A 19,876-nucleotide genomic window follows, 5' to 3' on the forward strand; every position below is an offset into this window, starting at 1 on the left:
AGACTCCTTATCTATGAACTGTTCCAATATTTATGTCTATCCCTCGCTCATAATGACAATTCTGCTTCACGTCACTTGTCTTATCTATTGCATTTCTGTGCTGTGTTGTGCATATATATGTGATTCTTCAGATGTTGTATTAGTCAATGCCTGATCAAGAGAGACCTGAGTAGTCTCGAAAGCTTGCAATGTGTTACCATCTTTTCAGTTAGCCATTAAAAGGTATCAACCACTGAGGACTCTCAATTTTGAATATTTTTCATACTCAATACAGACATCAAATACACAATACAGACATGAAGTACAGGATACAGACAAAAAAAACACAATACAGAAATCAAATATACAATACACACACCAAATACACAATAATACATCAAATACAAATAACAAATACACAAAACTGACAGTAAACACACAACAGACAAAAAATAGACATTACAGACAAATACACACTACAGACAACAAAAACAGAATACAGACAAAAAAACTCTATAAAGACCTAAAATAATTCCAATATAAAGTGACATACTATGTTAACAATATACAGTGAAAGAATTACCAACATACAGTGCCCAAATATGTACCAAGAAATCCCATCAAATTATAACTAATATGCAATGCTCACAAATACCAATTTACATTGCCCTAGCAATACAGAACAAAATCACTACACATGGACAGTGTAGCATCAAAATACAAAGCACAAATAATAGCAACATGTAGTGCTATAATACGTCCAAAAAACCATCCAGCTAATACAAACATGCATTGCCCAAATATGGATATTCATTGCCCAAATATTACCAACCAAAAAATAGCAATATACAATGGAAATATAATACCAAAATACAGTGCCCAATAATGCCAACCAAATAAAATGAGTGACCATATAGTACAAACCAAATACTGATATACACTGCTCAAAAATAAAGGGAACACTCAAATAACATCCTAGATCTGAATGAATGAAATATTCTCATTGAATACTTTGTTCTGTACAGTTGAATGTGCTGACAACAAAATCACACACAAATCGTCAATGGAAATCAAATTTATTAGCCAATGGAGGCCTGGATTTGGAGTCACACACCAAATTAAAGTGGAATGTAATGTCCTTAAAACAAGTCAAAATGATGCTCAGTATTGTGTGTGGCCTCCACGTGCCTGTATGACCTCCCTGTGCCTGTATGACCTCCCTACAAAGCCTGGGCATGCCCCTGATGAGGCGGCAGATGGTCTCCTGAGGGATCTCCTCCCAGACCTGGACTAAAGTATCCGCCAACTCCTTGACAGTCTGTGGTGCAACTGTGACGTTGGTGGATGGAGCGAGACATGATGTCCCAGATGTGCTCAATCAGATTCAGGTCTGGGGAACGGGCCAGTCCATAGCTTCAATGCCTTCATCTTGCAGGAACTGCTGACACACTCCAGCCACATGAAGTCTGGCATTGTCCTGCATTAAAAAAAAAAAAAAAAAAAAAAGCTAAATTGGAGTGCCCAGTGTCAGGCAGCTGCCACCAAAGCAAATCGGGTCATGGGATGCATTAGAAGAGGTCTGGAGACATGAGATGAAAACATAATTCTCCCTCTGTACAAATCACTCGTCAGACCACACTTGGAGTATTGTGTGCAATTTTGGACGGCGGTGCTCAAGAAAAACATTACTGAACTTGAAAGGGTTCAAAGGCGGGCTACTAAAATGATAAATGGAGTTGGTTCACTACAATACCCAGAAAGGTTATCAAAATTAGGTCTATTTACTCTAGAAAAGAGAAGACTTAGGGGAGACTTAATATATATGTACAAGTATATCAGAGGGCAATACAGAGATCTCTCCAATGAACTGTTTGTACCAAGGACTGTGACAAGAACAAGGGGGCATTCTCTTCGTTTGGAGGAAAGACAATTTCTGCACCAGCATAGAAGAGGGTTCTTCACGGTAAGAGCAGTGAGGCTCTGGAATTCTCTTGCTGAGGAAGTGGTGATGGCCAACTCACTGAAAGAATTTATGAAAGGAATGGATGCTTTTCTTGTGAGTAACAGTATAGAAGGTTACGAATAACATAATATTATAGGTAGATGGTTGACCCAGCTTAGGGGAAGTATTCTTTTTCCCTATGGAGAAAATTGGCTTCTACTGTGTGGGTTTTTTGCCTTCACCAGGATCAACAATGCAGAACAGCTGCACTAAAAATAGGCTCAACTAGATGGACATAATGTCTTCCTTCAGCCTTCAAAATTATGTTACTATGATGTCCCAGATGTGCTCAATCGGATTCAGGTCTGGGGAACGGGAGGGCCAGTCCATAGCTTCAATGCCTTCATCTTGCAGGAACTGTTGACACACTCCAGCCACGAGGTCTGGCAATTGTCCTGCATTAGGAGGAACCCAGGGCCAACCGCACCAGCATATGGTCTCACAAGGGGTCTGAGGATCTCATCTCGGTACCTCATGTCAGTCAGGCTACCTCTGGCAAGCACATGGAGGGCTGTGCGACCCTCCAAAGAAATGCCACCCCACACCATTACTGACCCACTGCCAAACCGGTCATGCTGAAAGATGTTGCAGGCAGCAGATCGCTCTGCATGGCATCCCCAGACTCTGTCATGTCTGTCACATGTGCTCAGTGTGAACCTGGTTTCATCTATGAAGAGCACAGGCCGCCAGTGGCGAATTTGCCAATCCTGGTGTTCTGTGGCAAATGGCAAGTGTTCTGCACAGTGTTGAGCTGTGAGCACAACCCCCATCAGTGGACGTCGGGCCCTAACACCATCCTCATTGAGTCGGTTTCTAACCATTTGTGCAGACACATGAAAATTTGTGGCCTGCTGGAGGTAATTTTGCAGGGCTCTGGCAGTGCTCCTCCTGTTCCTCTTTGCACAAAAGCAGAGGTAGCGGTCCTTCTGCTGGGTTGCCCTCCTACGGCCCTCTCCACATCTCCTGGTGTACTGGCCTGTCTCCTGGTAGCACCTCCAGCCTCTGGACACTACTCTGACAGACACAGCAAACCTTGCCACAGCTCGGATTGATGTGCCATCCTGGATAAGCTGCACTACTTGAGCCACTTGTGTGGGTTGTAGAGTCCGTCTCATGCTACCATGAGTGTGAAAGCACAACCAACATTCAAAAGTGACCAAAACATCAGCCAGAAAACATTGGTACTGAGATGTGGTCTCTGTGGTCCCCACCTGCAGAACCACTTCTTTATTGAACGTGTCTTGATAATTGCCAATAATTTCCATCTGTTATCTATTCCATTTGCAACAACACCATGTGAAATTGATAGTCAATCAGTGTTGCTTCCTAAGTGGACAATTTGATTTCACAGAAGTTTGATTTACTTGGAGTTATATTCTGTTGTTTAGTGTTCCCTTTATGTTTTTGAGCAGTGTACAATACCCAAATTATACCAACATACAATGCCCAAGTAATTCCATTCAAGTAATAAAATTTCCTCTCTCTTCCATCCTGGTTCATGTAAAACTCCATTTTGATTCTTCTGGATCTCTCTGCAGCATTTGACAATTTGGATCACCAGCTCCTCCTCACTATGCTCCTCTCCATCAGCTCCTTTTAGATGTCCAAAAATTATCCATTTTGGGGAGTTTTTTGTTAGGTATATCCCATGCAGGGCTGAATTCCTTCTCTGTATCAAACAGAGAAGCAAAAAATTTCTGGCTGTTTAGGGGCGTTGGCTACAGCAGCAGTTCAGTATGAAACCTAATGGACAGGGAGGAGATATCTGGGTTTGTAAGGGCTTTAGCACTGGCTGCTTCATCAGTACAGTATGGATCATGATGAACAGGCTGGCAATGGTGTAGGGGAGTGCAGTAAGATGTCCCCTTTAAGGTCAGCTCCCTTTAAGAAGTCCTAAAGTATATATGTCATTATTCTTGGTACTGCTACACTTACCTAGTGTATTACCATTGTTTGCTTTATTGGTACTGCCACATCATGTTGTGTTACCATGCTGTAAAGATTGTAATATATTTTGTTGTATAATGTTCTGCATATTTATGTATAGATTAGGGTAAGTTGGTGCATCCTTTGGGGTCATTAGAGGAGGGGACTATTAGTACAGAGTTCCTAGATATGGGTAAGTGTAGTTCTGTAGTGGGCCACTAGATGGGGGTATACTAGTGGGACTTGTTAGGTATAGCTGATAGGAAGTCCATAGAGGGTTAATTGTAGGAGGAGCTGCTATGGTTAATTAAGTGTAGGAGATAGCAACAGGTTAGAAGGGAGAGGATGCCCGAAGTGTCCACAAGGGCTCTAGACCCAGGACGACATAGCAGCTACAAAATGTTCTGTTAGAAGAAAAGTGCACGGACCCAGTCAGACGGGAGCTGGATGAGCCCTAAGCACCCTGGGAGTTACGGTGTTTCACAGCAGCAAGGAAAGGAGAGAATTACGTGGTCCAAGAGTCGTGCAGGGCGCAGAAGATTCACAATGTGGCAGATCTTAAATAGGGCTGAAGCTTGTAATTCCGGGGAGAAACTGATGAACGGGATCCCCTATGTCTTGTGGTCCTACAGATGTGATGCTGCGGTACCGCCTAGGGCGCTACTAACCCGTAATGTGCGTGAGGACAAAGAAAGCAGGAAAGGGAAAGTGCAGGAGGAATGCTGTGTGGACTGTAATGTTACTGATGTGCCCGGGAATGTTGAAGAGAAAAGTAAAATCGTTTGTTTGGCATCTGAACCGGTATCTGTGTCCGTTCTTTCAACCCTATGCACTGAAACCGAGTGTACAGGAGCTGTGCCGCATCGCAGTGGAATCCCTGATAGTGAACCAGGGCCCTAAACAGGTACGCGGGCAGAAGCAGACAGTTTTTCTGGGGGGAGGCCAGGACACCAAGGCCCTGGTGTCATGGCCGAATCCTACAATGGCATCATGGGGCTGTTAATAAATAGCTCCCACTGTCCCCCATTGGTATATCTAATCATTATAATTAGTTCTGTTACCCACCTGTACCAGCTAGGCTCGCCTACCGTCTCCTCTGGCCTCTGTCCTTTGCTGTGCTCTATGTCGGGTTTTACAATTTGGCCGATGCATCTTTGTGATGTAATCTCTTCTTACGCCAGTTAGAGACACATCTTAGTCTTAGTATTGCGACTTACGAGGTCATTTGTATGGAGTATTCCCGCATTCTTTTGCATTGTGCTGCCATCTTGCTCTTCTCCTGTAATTCCTACAGACCCTCAGTCCTGTTAATTAATCTGCTACTATGCAGTTTGAGATTAACCCTTATGTTGCAGTAAGCATGGTGATGTTATTAGACTATTAAGTTTGTGCAGTCATCTTCCAATTGTCCAGTGATTCCTGCAGCCTCTCAGTCCTGCCAGTTAACCCTCTACTAGCCACTTGGATTAACCCATTGGTTGCTGTAAGTATATGAACTCTTAGAGTTCATATTGTGCATTTATCCTTGCAAAATGCTGGAGGTTCTTCTTTCTTCCTGTGTCCTGCTTTGGACTAGCCTATTCCATCTGTTCTGGCCCTATGGTTTATCATGTGCCCTCCAGCCGAATGCCAATACCCTGGGTCCGAGTGCCAACATTGAGCTGTGGCTATGTGAATCCAGCTCCCCAGGTGATCCTAACAAGCTGGAGGTGTGTGAACATAGATCTACAGTATGCTGGATTTATTTTAACAAATGAAAGGTTTTCCACACTTGCGAAGGACAGTCTTGTCTTCTTTGGTGTGACAGTGCCATCTGCTGCTCTTAATACCTTCTCTGACACTAGATGGGAGGCTGGACAAGGCAACAGACTAATGGCACACTGGGTCAAATCCTTCTGTTTATAAAGACTTTTTTTAAAACATGTGTTTAGGTGTTAAACCCCCTTCCCCACCCCTAATGTTGGAGGGCATGGGGGACCTGCCTGGTTCACTTTAAAATCTATTCTCTTCTCACTCACTAATTCTCAGTGTTGTCACCCCCTCTGTCCGTACACAGTGTATTTTGTCTATTATGTCTCTATCTCTGTGGCGAAGTGATAGTCAGAGGCAATTTCAACATCCTAGTAACATTCAGATCAATTAAATTGATGGTTGCTCCGCTATCTAGAAGCGTTGAAATGAAAATAAACAAACGTAGCAACAAAATCTTGGATAAATCGAGGAAATATCCATTCATCTAGGTAGATTTCCACAAAGCCACTGAGAAGAAATTGAAATCAAATGCCGAAATCTTTCCTCTGAGAATTTGTAGCTGTCACAATTCCGCCAATAGGTGTGTCTGGAAGCAGTGAGTGCCAGTTGAGGCTTCCATTCTAGAACAGGGGCATGTTCACCTGTCAGTATGTTGAGTGACAGTTCATCCATCCAGTCAGGGTGGCGACGTGCTGAAGCTTCCTCCATGTGTCTGCTATTCTAATGATTACCTGGCTATTTAGCTGATTTTATGTCTCCAGTTAACGTCAGGTGTAGTTTATCTCAAACGTGCGCTTGCGCTGTTCTCTGTGTTATTGTATTTGATCTTTGCTTCCTGACCTTGGACCTTACCTTTGACTATCTGTTTTTCTTAGCCTTTTGTCTTGGTCCGCTACTTTGCCGAAATTCTGACCTCACACTGTTACCTGACTACACCTTTGCCTTTTCTCTTTATGACAAGCCCTCTTGGTATCTGACCCCAGACCTCTTGACTACCCAGCCTCACTGCTTGACCGTGAGGAGTGACTAGCGTCACAGTAAAGCGTAGGAGCATGCCTAGCACATTATAGCATAATCATGTGAAAGTATAGCAAAGATATTGTGCATACAAATATCATTTCTCAAGCACAGCTTTATATTTTCTGTGCCCATTTCTTATTGAAATCCTGCTTAATATGGGATCAGCCGATAGACATTAGTTAAAGAGGAGTAATTGGTACTTATTCTGACATGGCATGTTACAGCCTCTACACACTTCACTAATACTGCTCATCAGGAGGCAAGAAAGATTGATGCAGCATGGTTTCCCCTATGGCTCTCTATGATAGAATTGGTCTCTAGTGAAGAAATCCTTACATTACATTGCTATTTTGGTTCTTATTTGATCCATTGTTAAGATCTGGTACCCAGTTGACAATTTCTTCTCCTTTTCTGTGTATATAATAAATATCTATAGTAGGGCACACTAGAAAAATAAGGGACAGCCGCCGAGGTAGGCAGGAAATCAGGAAGGACACAGAATAGGGGTAGTCCAGGATTATATATATTTTTATTGTTTTGTGTGACAAATCTCAGACTCTGACTCCTCAATGTCCCTGACTTTCAGCTTCACAGCACTGCCTCACTACTGAGCATGTACATAAAGTTGAGATTCATCTCCTCTAAAACCTGAGATCTTTAGATCAGGAACAGAATAGACATTTAATAGGACATTTCATATTGTTCCCAAATTCTTATGAAAACATTTACAGCACATCCTGCACTGAACTACTGAACCTAATTTATTACATATTTCAGGAGTCGAAGTCGATCCATTTTATACCGACTCCAGCGCCACCAAAATGGACACCGACTCCACCACTCCAACTCCACAGCCCTGGTTGTTAGTCCCTTTTTTAATAACATTTAACCCCTTAACGACCGCCGATACACCTTTTAACGTGGGTAGTTAAGGGTACTTAAACCGGTGTATATCACCCCACAGAGTCGGATTTTCTCCAGGGTCTCTGCTGCCGGGGGTAGCCGAGACCCCAGAGAACATGATTTGGGTCGGTTTTTACCGACCCGACTTTTGCGATCGCCGTTATTAACCGTATAATGGTGACCGCAATAAAAAAGCAGAGATTTTGCTTTCATTTTCTCCTCTGATCGCACAACAGAGGAGAGAGAAATAGGGTCCCCGATCCCCCCCCCGGTGGTCCTCCTGCCTCCTCCGGTGGGCGCCGCCATCTTGGTCCGGGAAGAAAATGGCGCAGATTCCATTCATTCATTCAATGTACATTTTGATCACTGTGATAAACCCTATTACAGTGATCAAAATAAAAAAATAGTAATCACCCCCCCCCCCCTTTATCAGCCCCTTAGTTAGGAAAATATAATGAAATAACGAAAATATATTTTTATTTTTCCATCAGGGCTAGGGTTGCAATTTTGGGTTAGAATTAAGGTTAGGGTTAGAATTAGGGTTAAGGTTGGAATTAGGATTAGGGTTGGGACTAGGGTTAGGGGTGTGTTGGGGTTAGGTTTTTAGATAGAATTGAAGGGTTTCCACTATTTATGCACATCAGGGGGTCTCCAAACGTGACATAGCGCCACCATTGATAGCCAATTTTGCGTTCAAAAAGTCAAATGGTGCTCCCTCCCTTCCGAGCCCAGACGTGTGCCCAAACGGTGGTTTACCCCAACATATGGGGCATCAGCGTACTCAGGACAAATTGCACACCAACTTTGGGGGTCTAAGTTCTCCTTTTACGCTTGAGAAAATAAAAAAAATCACTTGTGGGAAAAAAAAGATTTTTTTATTTTCACGGCTCTGCGTTATAAACTTCTGTGAAGCACTTGGGGGTTCGAAGTGCTCACCACACATCTAGATAAGCTACTTGGGGCGTTTAGTTTCCAAAATGGGGTCACTTGTGGGGTGTTCCTACTGTTTAGGCACATCATGGGCTCTGCAAACTCAACATGACACCCGCAGAACATTCCATCAAAGTCTGCATTCCAAGACGGAGCTCCTTTCCTTCCGAGCTCTCCCATGCACCCAAACAGTGGTTCCCCCCACATAAAGGGTATCAGCGTTCTCAGGACAAATTTCACAACAACTTTTGTGGTCCAATTTCTCCTGCTACCCCTTGTGAAAATAGAAAATAGCGGGCTAAAAAAATCATTTTTGAGGGAAAAAATGATTTTTTATTTTCACTGCTCTGCGTTATAAACTTCGGTGAAGCACTTGGGGGTTCAAAGTGCTCACCACACATCTAGATAAGTTCCTTAAGGGGTCTAGTTTCCAAAATGGTGTCACTTGTGGGAGTTTTTCACTGTTTAGGCACCCCAGGGGCTCTCCAAACGTGACATGGCGTGCAATCTCAATCCCAGCCAATTCTGCATTGAAAAAGTCAAACGGCACTCCTTCCCTTGCAAGCTCTGCCGTGCACCCAAAAAGTGGTCTCTCCCACATATGGGGTATCGGCGTATTCAGGAGAAATTGCACAACAAATTTTGTGGTTCATTTTCTCTTTTAACACTTGAGAAAGTAAAAAAAAATTGGTTCTGAAGTAAATTTTTTGCAAAAAAAGTTAAATGTTAGTTTTTTCCTTCCACATTGCTTCAGTTCCTGTGAAGCAGGTAAAGGGTTAATAAACTTCTTGAATGTGGTTTTGAGCACATTGAGGGGTCCAGTTTTTAGAATGGTGTCACTTTTGGGTATTTTCTGTCATGTACACCCCTCAAAATGACTAAATATGATAACTAAAAAAAAATGGTTTTGTAAATTTTGTTGTAAAAATGAGAAATCGCTGGTCAACTTTTAACCCTTATAACTTCCTAACGAAAAAAATTTTGCTTCCAAAATTGTGCTGATGTAAAGCAGACATGTGGGAAATGTTATTTATTAAGAAATTTGTGTGACATATCTCTGATTTAAGGGCATAAAAATTTAACGTTTGAAAATTGCAAACCACAAGTCATATAGAAGAAATTTTACCACTAACATGAAGTAAAATAGTTTCACGAAAAACAATCTCAGAATCAGCGGAATCCGTTAAAGCTTTTCAAAGTTATAACCTCATAAAGTGACAGTGCTCAGAATTGTAAAAATTGGCCTGGTCATTAAGCTGCAAACTGGCTCTGTCACTAAGGGGTTAAGAAAAGTTACATTTTAATTTGGGGTCTTCTTATTGCCACAAGTTATAATTAAGCCATGCTTCAGTTGTCAATATGAAGGTGACATGTCCCCTCTTAAGAGATGACTTTATGGGTTTTGATCCCATTTCAGCTATGACAGCTAGCATTAGAAGAGAAATTAAAAATTGACATAGCACAACCTTTTGGCTTAATAACATAATCTGTTAGTCCTTGCATTACCGTCAGCTAGTAACTAATTTTTAATACAATTTATTCCAAAGGGAAGTAGTTATAAAAAAAAATACTGTATATATTTTTTTTCTTGGCAGATGACTGTGTGTCAGAGGGACATGTGACAGTTTCTGATTTTGAAGCAGCTGGTTATGGTATCACACCATATATATATGAAGAGCAAGACATTATTCCAGATCTCCTGCCAGCCCTTCACAGCAAAAATCTATCATCTATTCCTTATCAAGAGGGCCTATCTTTTGATTCATTACAGACTGTTAAACAAAATATAAATAACAATAGGGATGCTGAACATGAAAAAGTTCATACAGGGGAGAAACCATTTACATGTACAGAATGTGGGAAATGTTTTACCAAGAAAACATATTTTACTGTACATAAGAGAATTCACACAGGGGAGAAGCCATTTTCATGTCCAGAATGTGGGAAATGTTTTAATTGCACAGGAAATCTTGTTAAACATAAAAGAACTCACACAGGGGAGAAGCCATTTTCATGTTCAGAATGTAAAAAATGTTTTACAACTAAAACAAGCCTTACTATACATCAGAGAATTCACACAGGGGAGAAGCCATTTTCATGTCTAGAATGTCGGAAATGTTTTACAAAAAAAGGAGATCTTGTTGCACATCAGAAAATTCACACAGGAGAGAAGCCATTTTCATGTTCAGAATGTGAGAGATGTTTTACAAAAAAAGGAAATCTTGTTACACATCAGAAGATTCACACAGGAGAGAAGCAATTTTCATGTTCGGAATGTGGGAAATATTTTATCAAAAAAGCAAATTTTTTTTCACATCAGAGAATTCACACAGGGGAGAAGCCATTCTCATGTCCAGAATGTGATAAATGTTTTCCTTTCAAAGACAATCTTATTAAACATAAAAGAACGCACACAGGGGAGAAGCCATTTCTATGTTCAGAATGTGGGAAATGCTTTACCCAGAAAGCAAGTCTTACGGCACATCAGAGAAGTCACACTGGGGAAAAGCCATTTTCATGTCAGGAATGTGGGAAATGTTTTACTTGCAAAAGAGATCTTGTTAAACACAAAAGCACTCACACAGGGGAGAAGCCATTTCCATGTGCAGAATGTAGTAAATGCTTTACCATAAAAGCAAGTCTTGTTGCACATCTGAGAATTCACACAGGGGAGAAGCCGTTTTCATGTTCAGAATGTGGAAAATGTTTTACGACAAAATCAAATCTTACTGTACATCTGAGAACTCATATAGGGGAGAAGCTATTTTAATGTTCAGAATGTGGAAATTGTTCTTATGAATCAGAGGATCCATAGAGAGGCGAAGCTATTTTCACAATGACAATAGGAAAATGTTTAACAAAGAAATTACATTTTGTTAAGCATCATGAAAATTACACAGGGATGTAGCCATTTCTTGTTTTATGAAATTATTTACCATATATAATTGTGTATAAGCCGAGATGATTTTCAGCACATTTTATTGTGCTGAAAATGTCCCATCGGCTTATACACAAGTCATTGTCCAGAAAGCCGGCAGGGGGTGGGGGAGGGGCGAGGCAGCGGCAGGAATCGGCTGTGGCACAATGACAGATGCAGCCACCAGCTTCAAGAAGACATCATACTCCCCTCACGCCTTCGCTGCATTGCTGTCCCGGCGCTGGCAGCGCTTCCCCTGTGCTGACCGGTCACGTGGTACCGTTTATTAAGGTTATGAATATGCACGCGCCTCCACTCCCATAGGCGTATAGCAAATATTCATTACCTTAATGAGCGGTACCGCGTGACCGCTGAGCACAGGAAGAGCTCCCCCATAGGGACAATGGAGAAGCAGCGACGGCACGAGGAGGGTGAGTAGGATGAGGGGGGTGTGTGCCATGCGAGACTGGGGGAGCCGAGCCATGTGGGACCGGGGGAGCCGAGCTATATGGGACCGGGGAAGCCATGCATACAACAGGGGGAGTCACACATAGCAGGACAGGATGGGGGAGCCACACAGCAGGACTGGACAGAGGAGCCAACAGGACGGGGGAGCCACACACACAAGGACAGGACGGAGGAGCCACACATACAAGGACAGGACTGGGAAGCCACGCATAGCAGGACAGGGATAAGGGGACAATGCATACCCAGCTTGTACTCGAGTCAATAAGCTTACCCAGATTTCCGTGGCAAAATTAGGTGCTTCGGCTTATACTCGGGTCGGCTTATACTCGAGTATATACAGTAATTGATGAAATGTACAAGAAAAGTTACAGTAAAAGTTAAGTCACAAGTCTGAAAAGGGAAAGCAATTTAGAACACTAAATCATAATGATTAGGAAAATGTACTGTATGCAATGACCAATAAACATCAGCGAGTGTAATACATATAAAAATCCGAAATATTTCACCATGTATATAGAATACTTTAAAGTTATGTGAACACTACAGCGGCATCTTAAAGAGGTTGACCGGCCCTTGTCTGGTATACATAATTGGGGCAGTTGCTGAGGCAAACGGCAGACAACAAGCATCTAATAATTATGGTGTCTTATTAATGAGATGACACAAACTGGGGACTGGATGGTTCCCTCTTCCACTGTCCTAATCAAGTTCACAGTATCTACCCACACCTGATACCAGACCACAATTAATAAACCTTTACCTTTATTACTAATATCTATCTGTTTGCATCTTTACTTTTATTGTTCATATGTTAAGATAGTGGCTTTGCTACTAGTTTAGTGATAGAAGAAAAAAAGAAACCACAACAATATACAATAAATCAATAATATACAACAAAATATAATTTAATACGTAACCAATGTGTTCCTTTCAAAATTGGATGGCAGACCATCCGGTATCAATGAAAAAGAAAAACTAACTCATGATGTTAAAAAAGAACCAGAATAGATGGACATGTGTATATAAAAAGCTTAATAAAAAACAAATGTATGTAATAAAATAAGCCTTTATTGTGAATTTTGGCCAAACAACGACAACAACAGTAAAAAATATATATAAAAAAACATATAAATTATGTGTTAATTTTATACAACACAATATAGCGTGGTATGTTACCTGGGGAGCCAATTGAAAGGACAGTGGGAAAAGCGGTATGCCAATGGAACGCGCCCCGACGCGCGTTTCGGAAAAACTCCTTCGTCACATTTTTTATATATTTTTTTTATATATATTTTTTATGATTATTACACTTTTATTGGTGCAGTGATCTGCAATTGATTATTTTATTTTATTTTTTGATCACTTCACCATTTTTTGCACTTGCAATTTCACGTTTTCCTGGGGATTATTATACAGGTCCAATTTGAACAATCCTTGTTTGTACAGTGGTTATATCATTATAAGTATGGATACTAGATAATTAACATATTGTGCAGTTTTTTTGCCAATTAATACACAATTTGTTTTTTATATATATATATTTTTTACTGTTGTTGTCGTTTGGCCAAAATTCACAATAATGGCTTATTTTATTACATACATTTGGTTTTTATTAAGCTTTTTATATACACATGTCCATCTATTCTGGTTCTTTTTTTAACATCATGAGTTAGTTTTTTTTTTTGTTAGTTTAGTGATAGGACTCGCAAGCGTGAGGACCATTGACGTTGGCTTATGAGCTTGCATATCTTGGCCAAAATATCGACCAATACCTCATATATTTATATGAGCAGGTGCAGCCAAGCCCAGCACTTTGGGTTTTGTATACAGGAGTGTTCATATGGGATGCATTTAGAGAGTGCTAGCCAGCCCACCTAATCGAATAGTATGGTCGTGACTAATAGGCTGTGAACCAGACACTATGCATTACCTGCATGTGAACAGAGCCCTATATATTGTGCAAATATACAGCTCTGGCAAAAATTAAGAGACCGCTGCAAAATTTTCAGTTAGTCTGATTTTATTCGGTTGTCCATGACAGCACCACCTGAGAGAGGGGATCCGCCCTCCGGGAACAGGAAATCCTACAGATACATAAGGGCGGCACCTCTCCCACGCATCAGTTGGTTTCCTGTTCCTGGAGGACAGGATTCCCTACAGATCATGCCATCATGGACGAGGGAATCCCCAGGCCGGCTGTCCGACTCAGGTAGCGGGGGGGTCTCCTACCTCGGGCAGTGCGGAATCCCCTGGAAGCGCCACGGTGACCCGCGCAGGATTTCACGGCAGTGTGCGGGGCAGGTGGGAGCGGGGTCCGGTGGATGCCCGTCTCCTGGGCTGGCGCCAGCGGGTAAGGAGGCTTCCCTCCCCAGGATTCCGGTCCTTGTCCCGGCTGGTGCGGCTCCCCTCGCCTGGATCGCGGTCGGGGCCATGCGGCTACACTTCGGTGGCGCTCGGGGAGCGCTGGGTGTCGGTGGCGCCGGTGGCCTGTGCATCCTCGTGCGCCGGGCCGGGGGTAGCGCGGGTGAGAGGCGGGGCCGTTGGTCTGCGTGTCCTCGCGCGCGCCCGGACCGGATGTGACGCAACCGGGGACAGTGGCCTGCGCGTCCTCGCGTGCCCGGGCCGGAAGTGGCACGGTGGGGGCGGGGCCGGTGACATTGATGGTCTGCACATCGCCACGCGCGACCGGACCGGAAGTGGCGGGGGGGGGGGGGGCGAGACTGGTGGCGCCGGACCGGAAGTCGGGTGCCGGCCGGCTTTTCTCTCTCCCCGTGCGTCGCCTATGCGGGCGCCGTCAGGGCGGGGGGATGGACGTCAGGGAAAATGGGGGGGCGAAAATCAATCCGGGGGGAAAAAAAGGGCACAGATGCACTGCCAAGCGGCTTCAAGCTCAGAGGCAGGATGGACGAGCCGGAAGCTCCTGTGCCACAGCTGGACAAAGAGCAGGAACGTACCTCAGAGAGGTCCCAAACCAGCTCCCAGCAAAAGAAGAAACGAACTGGACAATCCGGCCATAGAAGTTCCTCCAGGCCGAAGGATCCAGCTCGCCCCCCCCCCGTGATCCGGTACCTACGCCTTCTGCTCAGGGTAAGAGATCTTCGTGAATGTGCCCTGATGCAGTGTTCCCCTTTATGTTTTTCCTCCTATAGGGGAAGAAATGTACCAACAAGGCAAAAAACAGGGAATGCGCCCTTTGTAAATGCCCCTTGCCGGATGCCTACCCTAAGAGGCTGTGTCAGTCATGCATACGGCAGACGGTAAAAAAAAAAAAATAGGGGAAAGGGGGGCGTAGTTACAAGCATACTTCCTTGCTCTGTCCTCCCTGCTGTAGGTGGCAGAAGAGACCCCTGACTTCGCTACAAGTCTAAGGGAGATAATCAGAGCGGAGGTTAAAGCCCTAAAATCCGTACCCCAGGGGGAGTCGTCTAGGAAGAGAAAGAGGGCGAGCTTCTCAGAGTCAGGCTCTTCAGCAAACCCTAGAAGGAACGAAGACTCCTCAGAACCCTCCGCGTCCGCATCCTCTTCAGAGGATGACGCCAGCCGTTTCTGCCTAGGTCTTGACCAAGTGGACAAGCTATTCAAGGCAGTTAGGGCTACCATGGGGGTAACAGACGCCAGACCTGAACGGTCAGCACAGGACCTAATGTTGGGGGGCTTAGACCCCAGGAAACGTAAGTCGTTCCCGTTAAACGACAAGGTCCAAAATTTGATTAATAAAGAATGGAGGAAACCGGAAAGTGGATTAGGGAGGCCATTTCTTTAGCATACACCTCAAAACGCAAACCGGCCCCTGGCAGGCTGAGGGCGCATTCCACCAGGGCCATGGCAACTTCGTGGGCCGAGAGATCGGAGCTCTCAATCGACCAAATATGTAAGGCAGCTACTTGGTCCTCTTCGAGCACCTTTTAGAATCATAGAATCGTAGAGTTGGAAGGGACCTCCTGGGCCATCTGGTCCAACCCCCTGCTCAAAGCAGGATTCGCTAAATCATCCCAGTCAGATGTCTGTCCAGCCTCTGTTTGAAGACTTCCATTGAAGGAGAACTCACCACCTCTCGTGGCAGCCTGTTCCACTCATTGATCACTCTAACTGTCAAAAAGTTTTTTCTAATATCTAATCTGTGTCTCCTCCCATTCAGTTTCATCCCATTGCTTCTAGTCTTTCCTTGTGCAAATGAGAATAAAGTTGATCCTTCTACAATGTGACAGCCCTTTAGATATTTGTAGACAGCTTATAACCATTATAGACTAGACCTGGGTGCTTCCTCAGACCTCTCCTTTGGTGTCAGGGTTCTGCAGGCTGTAGTCCCTCCCTAAAGTAATTATTACTCTCTGTAATTCTCTCAGGTGGTGCTGTCATGGACGACCGAATAAAGTCGTAGTTACTCACCGGTTAACGGTATTTTTTATTCTATAAACTACTGACAACATGTCTTTGAATTTCCAAGCACTAAATTTTGTATTTATTTTCAGAAAATGAGAAATAGTCAACAAAACAAAAAAATGCAGTGCTTGCAGACTTCAAATAATACTAAGAAAACAAGTCCATTATCATTTAGAAACAACAATACTAATGTTTACAGTCATGAAGCGTTCAGAAATCAATATTTTGTGGAATAACCATGATTTTAATCACAGCTTTCATGTGTCTTGGCTGCTTTCCACCAGTCTTTCACACTGATTTTGGGTGACCTTCCTTATGTCACTCCTGGTACAAAAATTTAACCAGTTCTTTGTTTGATGGCTTGTGACTATCCATCTTCCTCTTGATTACATTCCAGAGGTTTTCAATGGGGTTCAGGTCTGGAGATTGGGATGGCCATGACAGGGATTTGATCTGGTGGTCCTTCATCCACACATTTAATTGACCTAGCTGTGTGGCATGGTGCATTGTCCTGCTGGAAAAAAACAGTGCTCAGAGTTGGGGAACATTGCCTGAGCAGAAGAAATCAATTGTTTTTCCAGGATAACCTTGTATGTGGCTTGATTCATACGTCCTTCGGAAAAATTAACCTCCCCAATTCCAGCATTGCTGAAGCATCCCCAGATCATCAATGATCCTCCGCCAAATTTCATAGTGGGTGCAAGTCACTGTGGCTTGTACGCCTCTCAGGTCTCCAATTAACCATTAGACAATCAGGTGTTGGGCAAAGCTGAAAATTAGACTCATTAGAGAAGAGTACCTTACTCCAGTCCTCTATGGTCCTTTCCTTATGGTCTTTGGCAAACTTCAGCCTGGCTCTCCTTTGCTTCTCATTGATGAAAGGCTTTATTCTAACTTTACATGACTTGAGCCCTGCCTCTAGAAGCCTGTTACAAACTGTTCTTGCCGTGCACTTCACCCCAGCTGCCATTTGCCTTTCCTTTTGTAGGTCACTTGATGTCATCCTGCGGTTGCTGAGTGACAATCGAATAAGATGACGGACATCCCGGCCAGTGGAAAGTCATTTTTGCCCTCTGCCAGTCCATAGTTTTGTTCCCAATGTCTGCTGCTTGACCTGGGTGTAATAGACTGCTGTCTTAGAAATTTTAAGGATGGAGGCAACATGATGCTCAATGTATCCCTCTGCTAGTAAAGCCAGAATTGAGCCCTTCTTTTCCTCACTCAAGACTTTTCTTTTCAACTCCTTTGGCATGGTTAAAAGTTATTTTTTCATTCCTATTACTTTTGGGATATTACTAGCACTTGTTTTGCCATCCAGCTTGTCCTATTGCAAGAGGATTGTGAACACCACAGCAGGGTTTTTTTTATACCTAATCAGAAGCACATTAAGTAGAATGAGGTGTACTCTGGTTGAAATTCAACTGACACTGGAATGGAATGGCTGTCAGACATGTCGAGAAGATGATTTTTAAAAAATGAGCAGTGGTCTCTTAATTTTTGCCAGTGCTGTATACTAAGCAGTCACCCCCTCCATTAATTGGTAGGCTGTGAGTGGCTGTCTATTTAGTATTTTGCACCTGTGTTGCCAACATCTATGTTAAGATAGTGCCTTAGGACCTGCATAATTGAGTGAAAGCTGGTATGCAGTTTGTATAGAAATAATGAAGCCATATTTATATTACGGATCCTGTCAGCAGGATTGTGCTCAGTAAACTACAGACCCTGTCAGGTTGTCGCCGTTTTACTAATTATAATGATTTATTGGTTGATGAAATCCATCTTGTGGTTGTTTAATCTTTATTTGCAGTTTTCAGTTAATGAAATTCTCGTGCACAGGGCAGCCTGTGGAGAGGGGTCTTTCTGTGGTGCTCTGCTTACATATTCATCCTGAGGGCCGTCGCCATTTTGATTAAAGAGAACCTGTCACGAGGTTAGGCTGATATGAGATGCAGCCACAGCCTTTCAGGGCTTATATACAGCATTCTATAATGCTGTATATATGTCCCCAACCCGACCTGAAAGAACCGAAAAATAACTTACTATACTCACCTGCGGGGCAGTCTGTTCCAGTGGTTGTCGCTCTTCTTGGTCCTGCGCCTCCCATCTTCTTGTGATGCTTTCCTCCTTCTTGGTTCGTGTGGATGACGCATCCCTGCATCATCCATACAGTCTGCTCAGCATCACACTCCTGTTCAGGCTTACTTATCTGCCCTGTTGAGGACAGACCAAAGTCCTGCAGTGCGCTGGGCCTCTCCTGGCACCTGCTCACTGCAGTACTTTGCTCTGCCCTCAACATGGCACACAACTTCGCCTGTGCAGGAGCGTGATGCTGAGCAGACTGCATGGATGATGCAGGGATGCCTCATCAATTATAGAAAGCTGTATATAAGCCTTGAAAGGCAGTGGCCGTAACTCGTGTCGGCCAAACCTGATGACAGGCTCCCTTTAAATTAATTTTTTTTCCCAACAAAATTATATGACAAAAGCAAATGAAAATATGCATATTATAGATCGTATCAACCTACAGCACAGGCGCCTGCGTGATGAATGTATTTTTTTTTCAAACAATAAAGATAAAACAACAACCACAAGACGGATGTCATCAACCCAGGTTTCATTTTAATCAATATAACCTCGCCAACATTACAGTATCTGTAGTTTAAGGAGTTCAGTCCCGCTGACAGGTTCATTTTAAGACACTTTTCCATTTTGGAAATTTTTCTTTTTTTAGCGGACCAGTATACTTTACATTTTTCACTCTTTGGTTTCACTGCAGCCATTTGGTAAATTCAAAAATGTTCATTTTTTTTCTCAATAATGTACGCTCTTGCCCCCATCTTGACTGAAAAAAATACAGAAATGTAGAAATTTTTATAAATTTATTAATTGTAAAATATCAGTATTTCTATAATAAAAAATATATAGATTAATTCTCACATACAGAGTCTAGCTAACAGGCTCTGCTTAGTTTAGAGAAGTGACTGAGTTATTCTGAGTTCCTTGGCTCATACAGCTGTTTCTTACTTGTCAAACGTATAGGTCACTTGTCAGAACTGTCAAAATGTGACTATTTAGAGGTAATGAATGGTTCTAAAGATCTCAGACTAAGGTAATGCATAAATAACTGTATGAATATTGTTAAAATAACTAGGGTTCACTTAAAATGGAAGAAGTTATGAACATAGAGGCAAGCCACCATATGTGGTTGTAGTTTATAGGTCAAAATAGTATATAAGCTGACCTAACTCTTGTTCAGGAGATCTCATATCCCTTGAGACTCACGAACACCCGGACCACAGCTGCTCAAGACTATATGTAAGAACAATGCTCGTTTCTCTCTCCAAATAATTATTGCATGTCATGAACTTACTTTTCTTCATTTTTGTAATCACTTTTTGAATGAACAATTAAACAAGATTTATTTTATCCTCAATTCAACATTGCTTTTACTTTTTAATTCTCAACCGTGCACTTACTTGAAAGTAAGTAAGGTAGAGATATATTTTTCTTCATTTTGGCGAGCCTTAGCCAGACTGCTCTTTTGTGCTAATTTTGGCTAGCATTCCTTCCTCGATTGTACGAGGGGGGAGCACTAG

The 19,876-nt window shown here is 42.9% G+C and overlaps 1 protein-coding gene across 1 annotated transcript in view; it reads left to right on the forward strand.

Annotated features, from left to right (window-relative positions):
- LOC141055947 (uncharacterized) overlaps positions 1-19,876 on the forward strand; it is a 161,153-nt gene that overhangs the window by 19,864 nt on the left and 121,413 nt on the right. Inside the window, exon 7 of the mRNA XM_073552644.1 lies at positions 10,108-11,279. Coding sequence (XP_073408745.1) covers positions 10,108-11,279 — 1,172 coding nt within the window. The remainder of the gene's footprint in view (positions 1-10,107; positions 11,280-19,876) is intronic.

Source organism: Dendrobates tinctorius, unplaced genomic scaffold (genome assembly GCF_039654945.1).
Source record: "Dendrobates tinctorius isolate UK_male_01 unplaced genomic scaffold, ASM3965494v1 ptg000192l, whole genome shotgun sequence".
Lineage (NCBI taxonomy): Eukaryota > Metazoa > Chordata > Amphibia > Anura > Dendrobatidae > Dendrobates > Dendrobates tinctorius.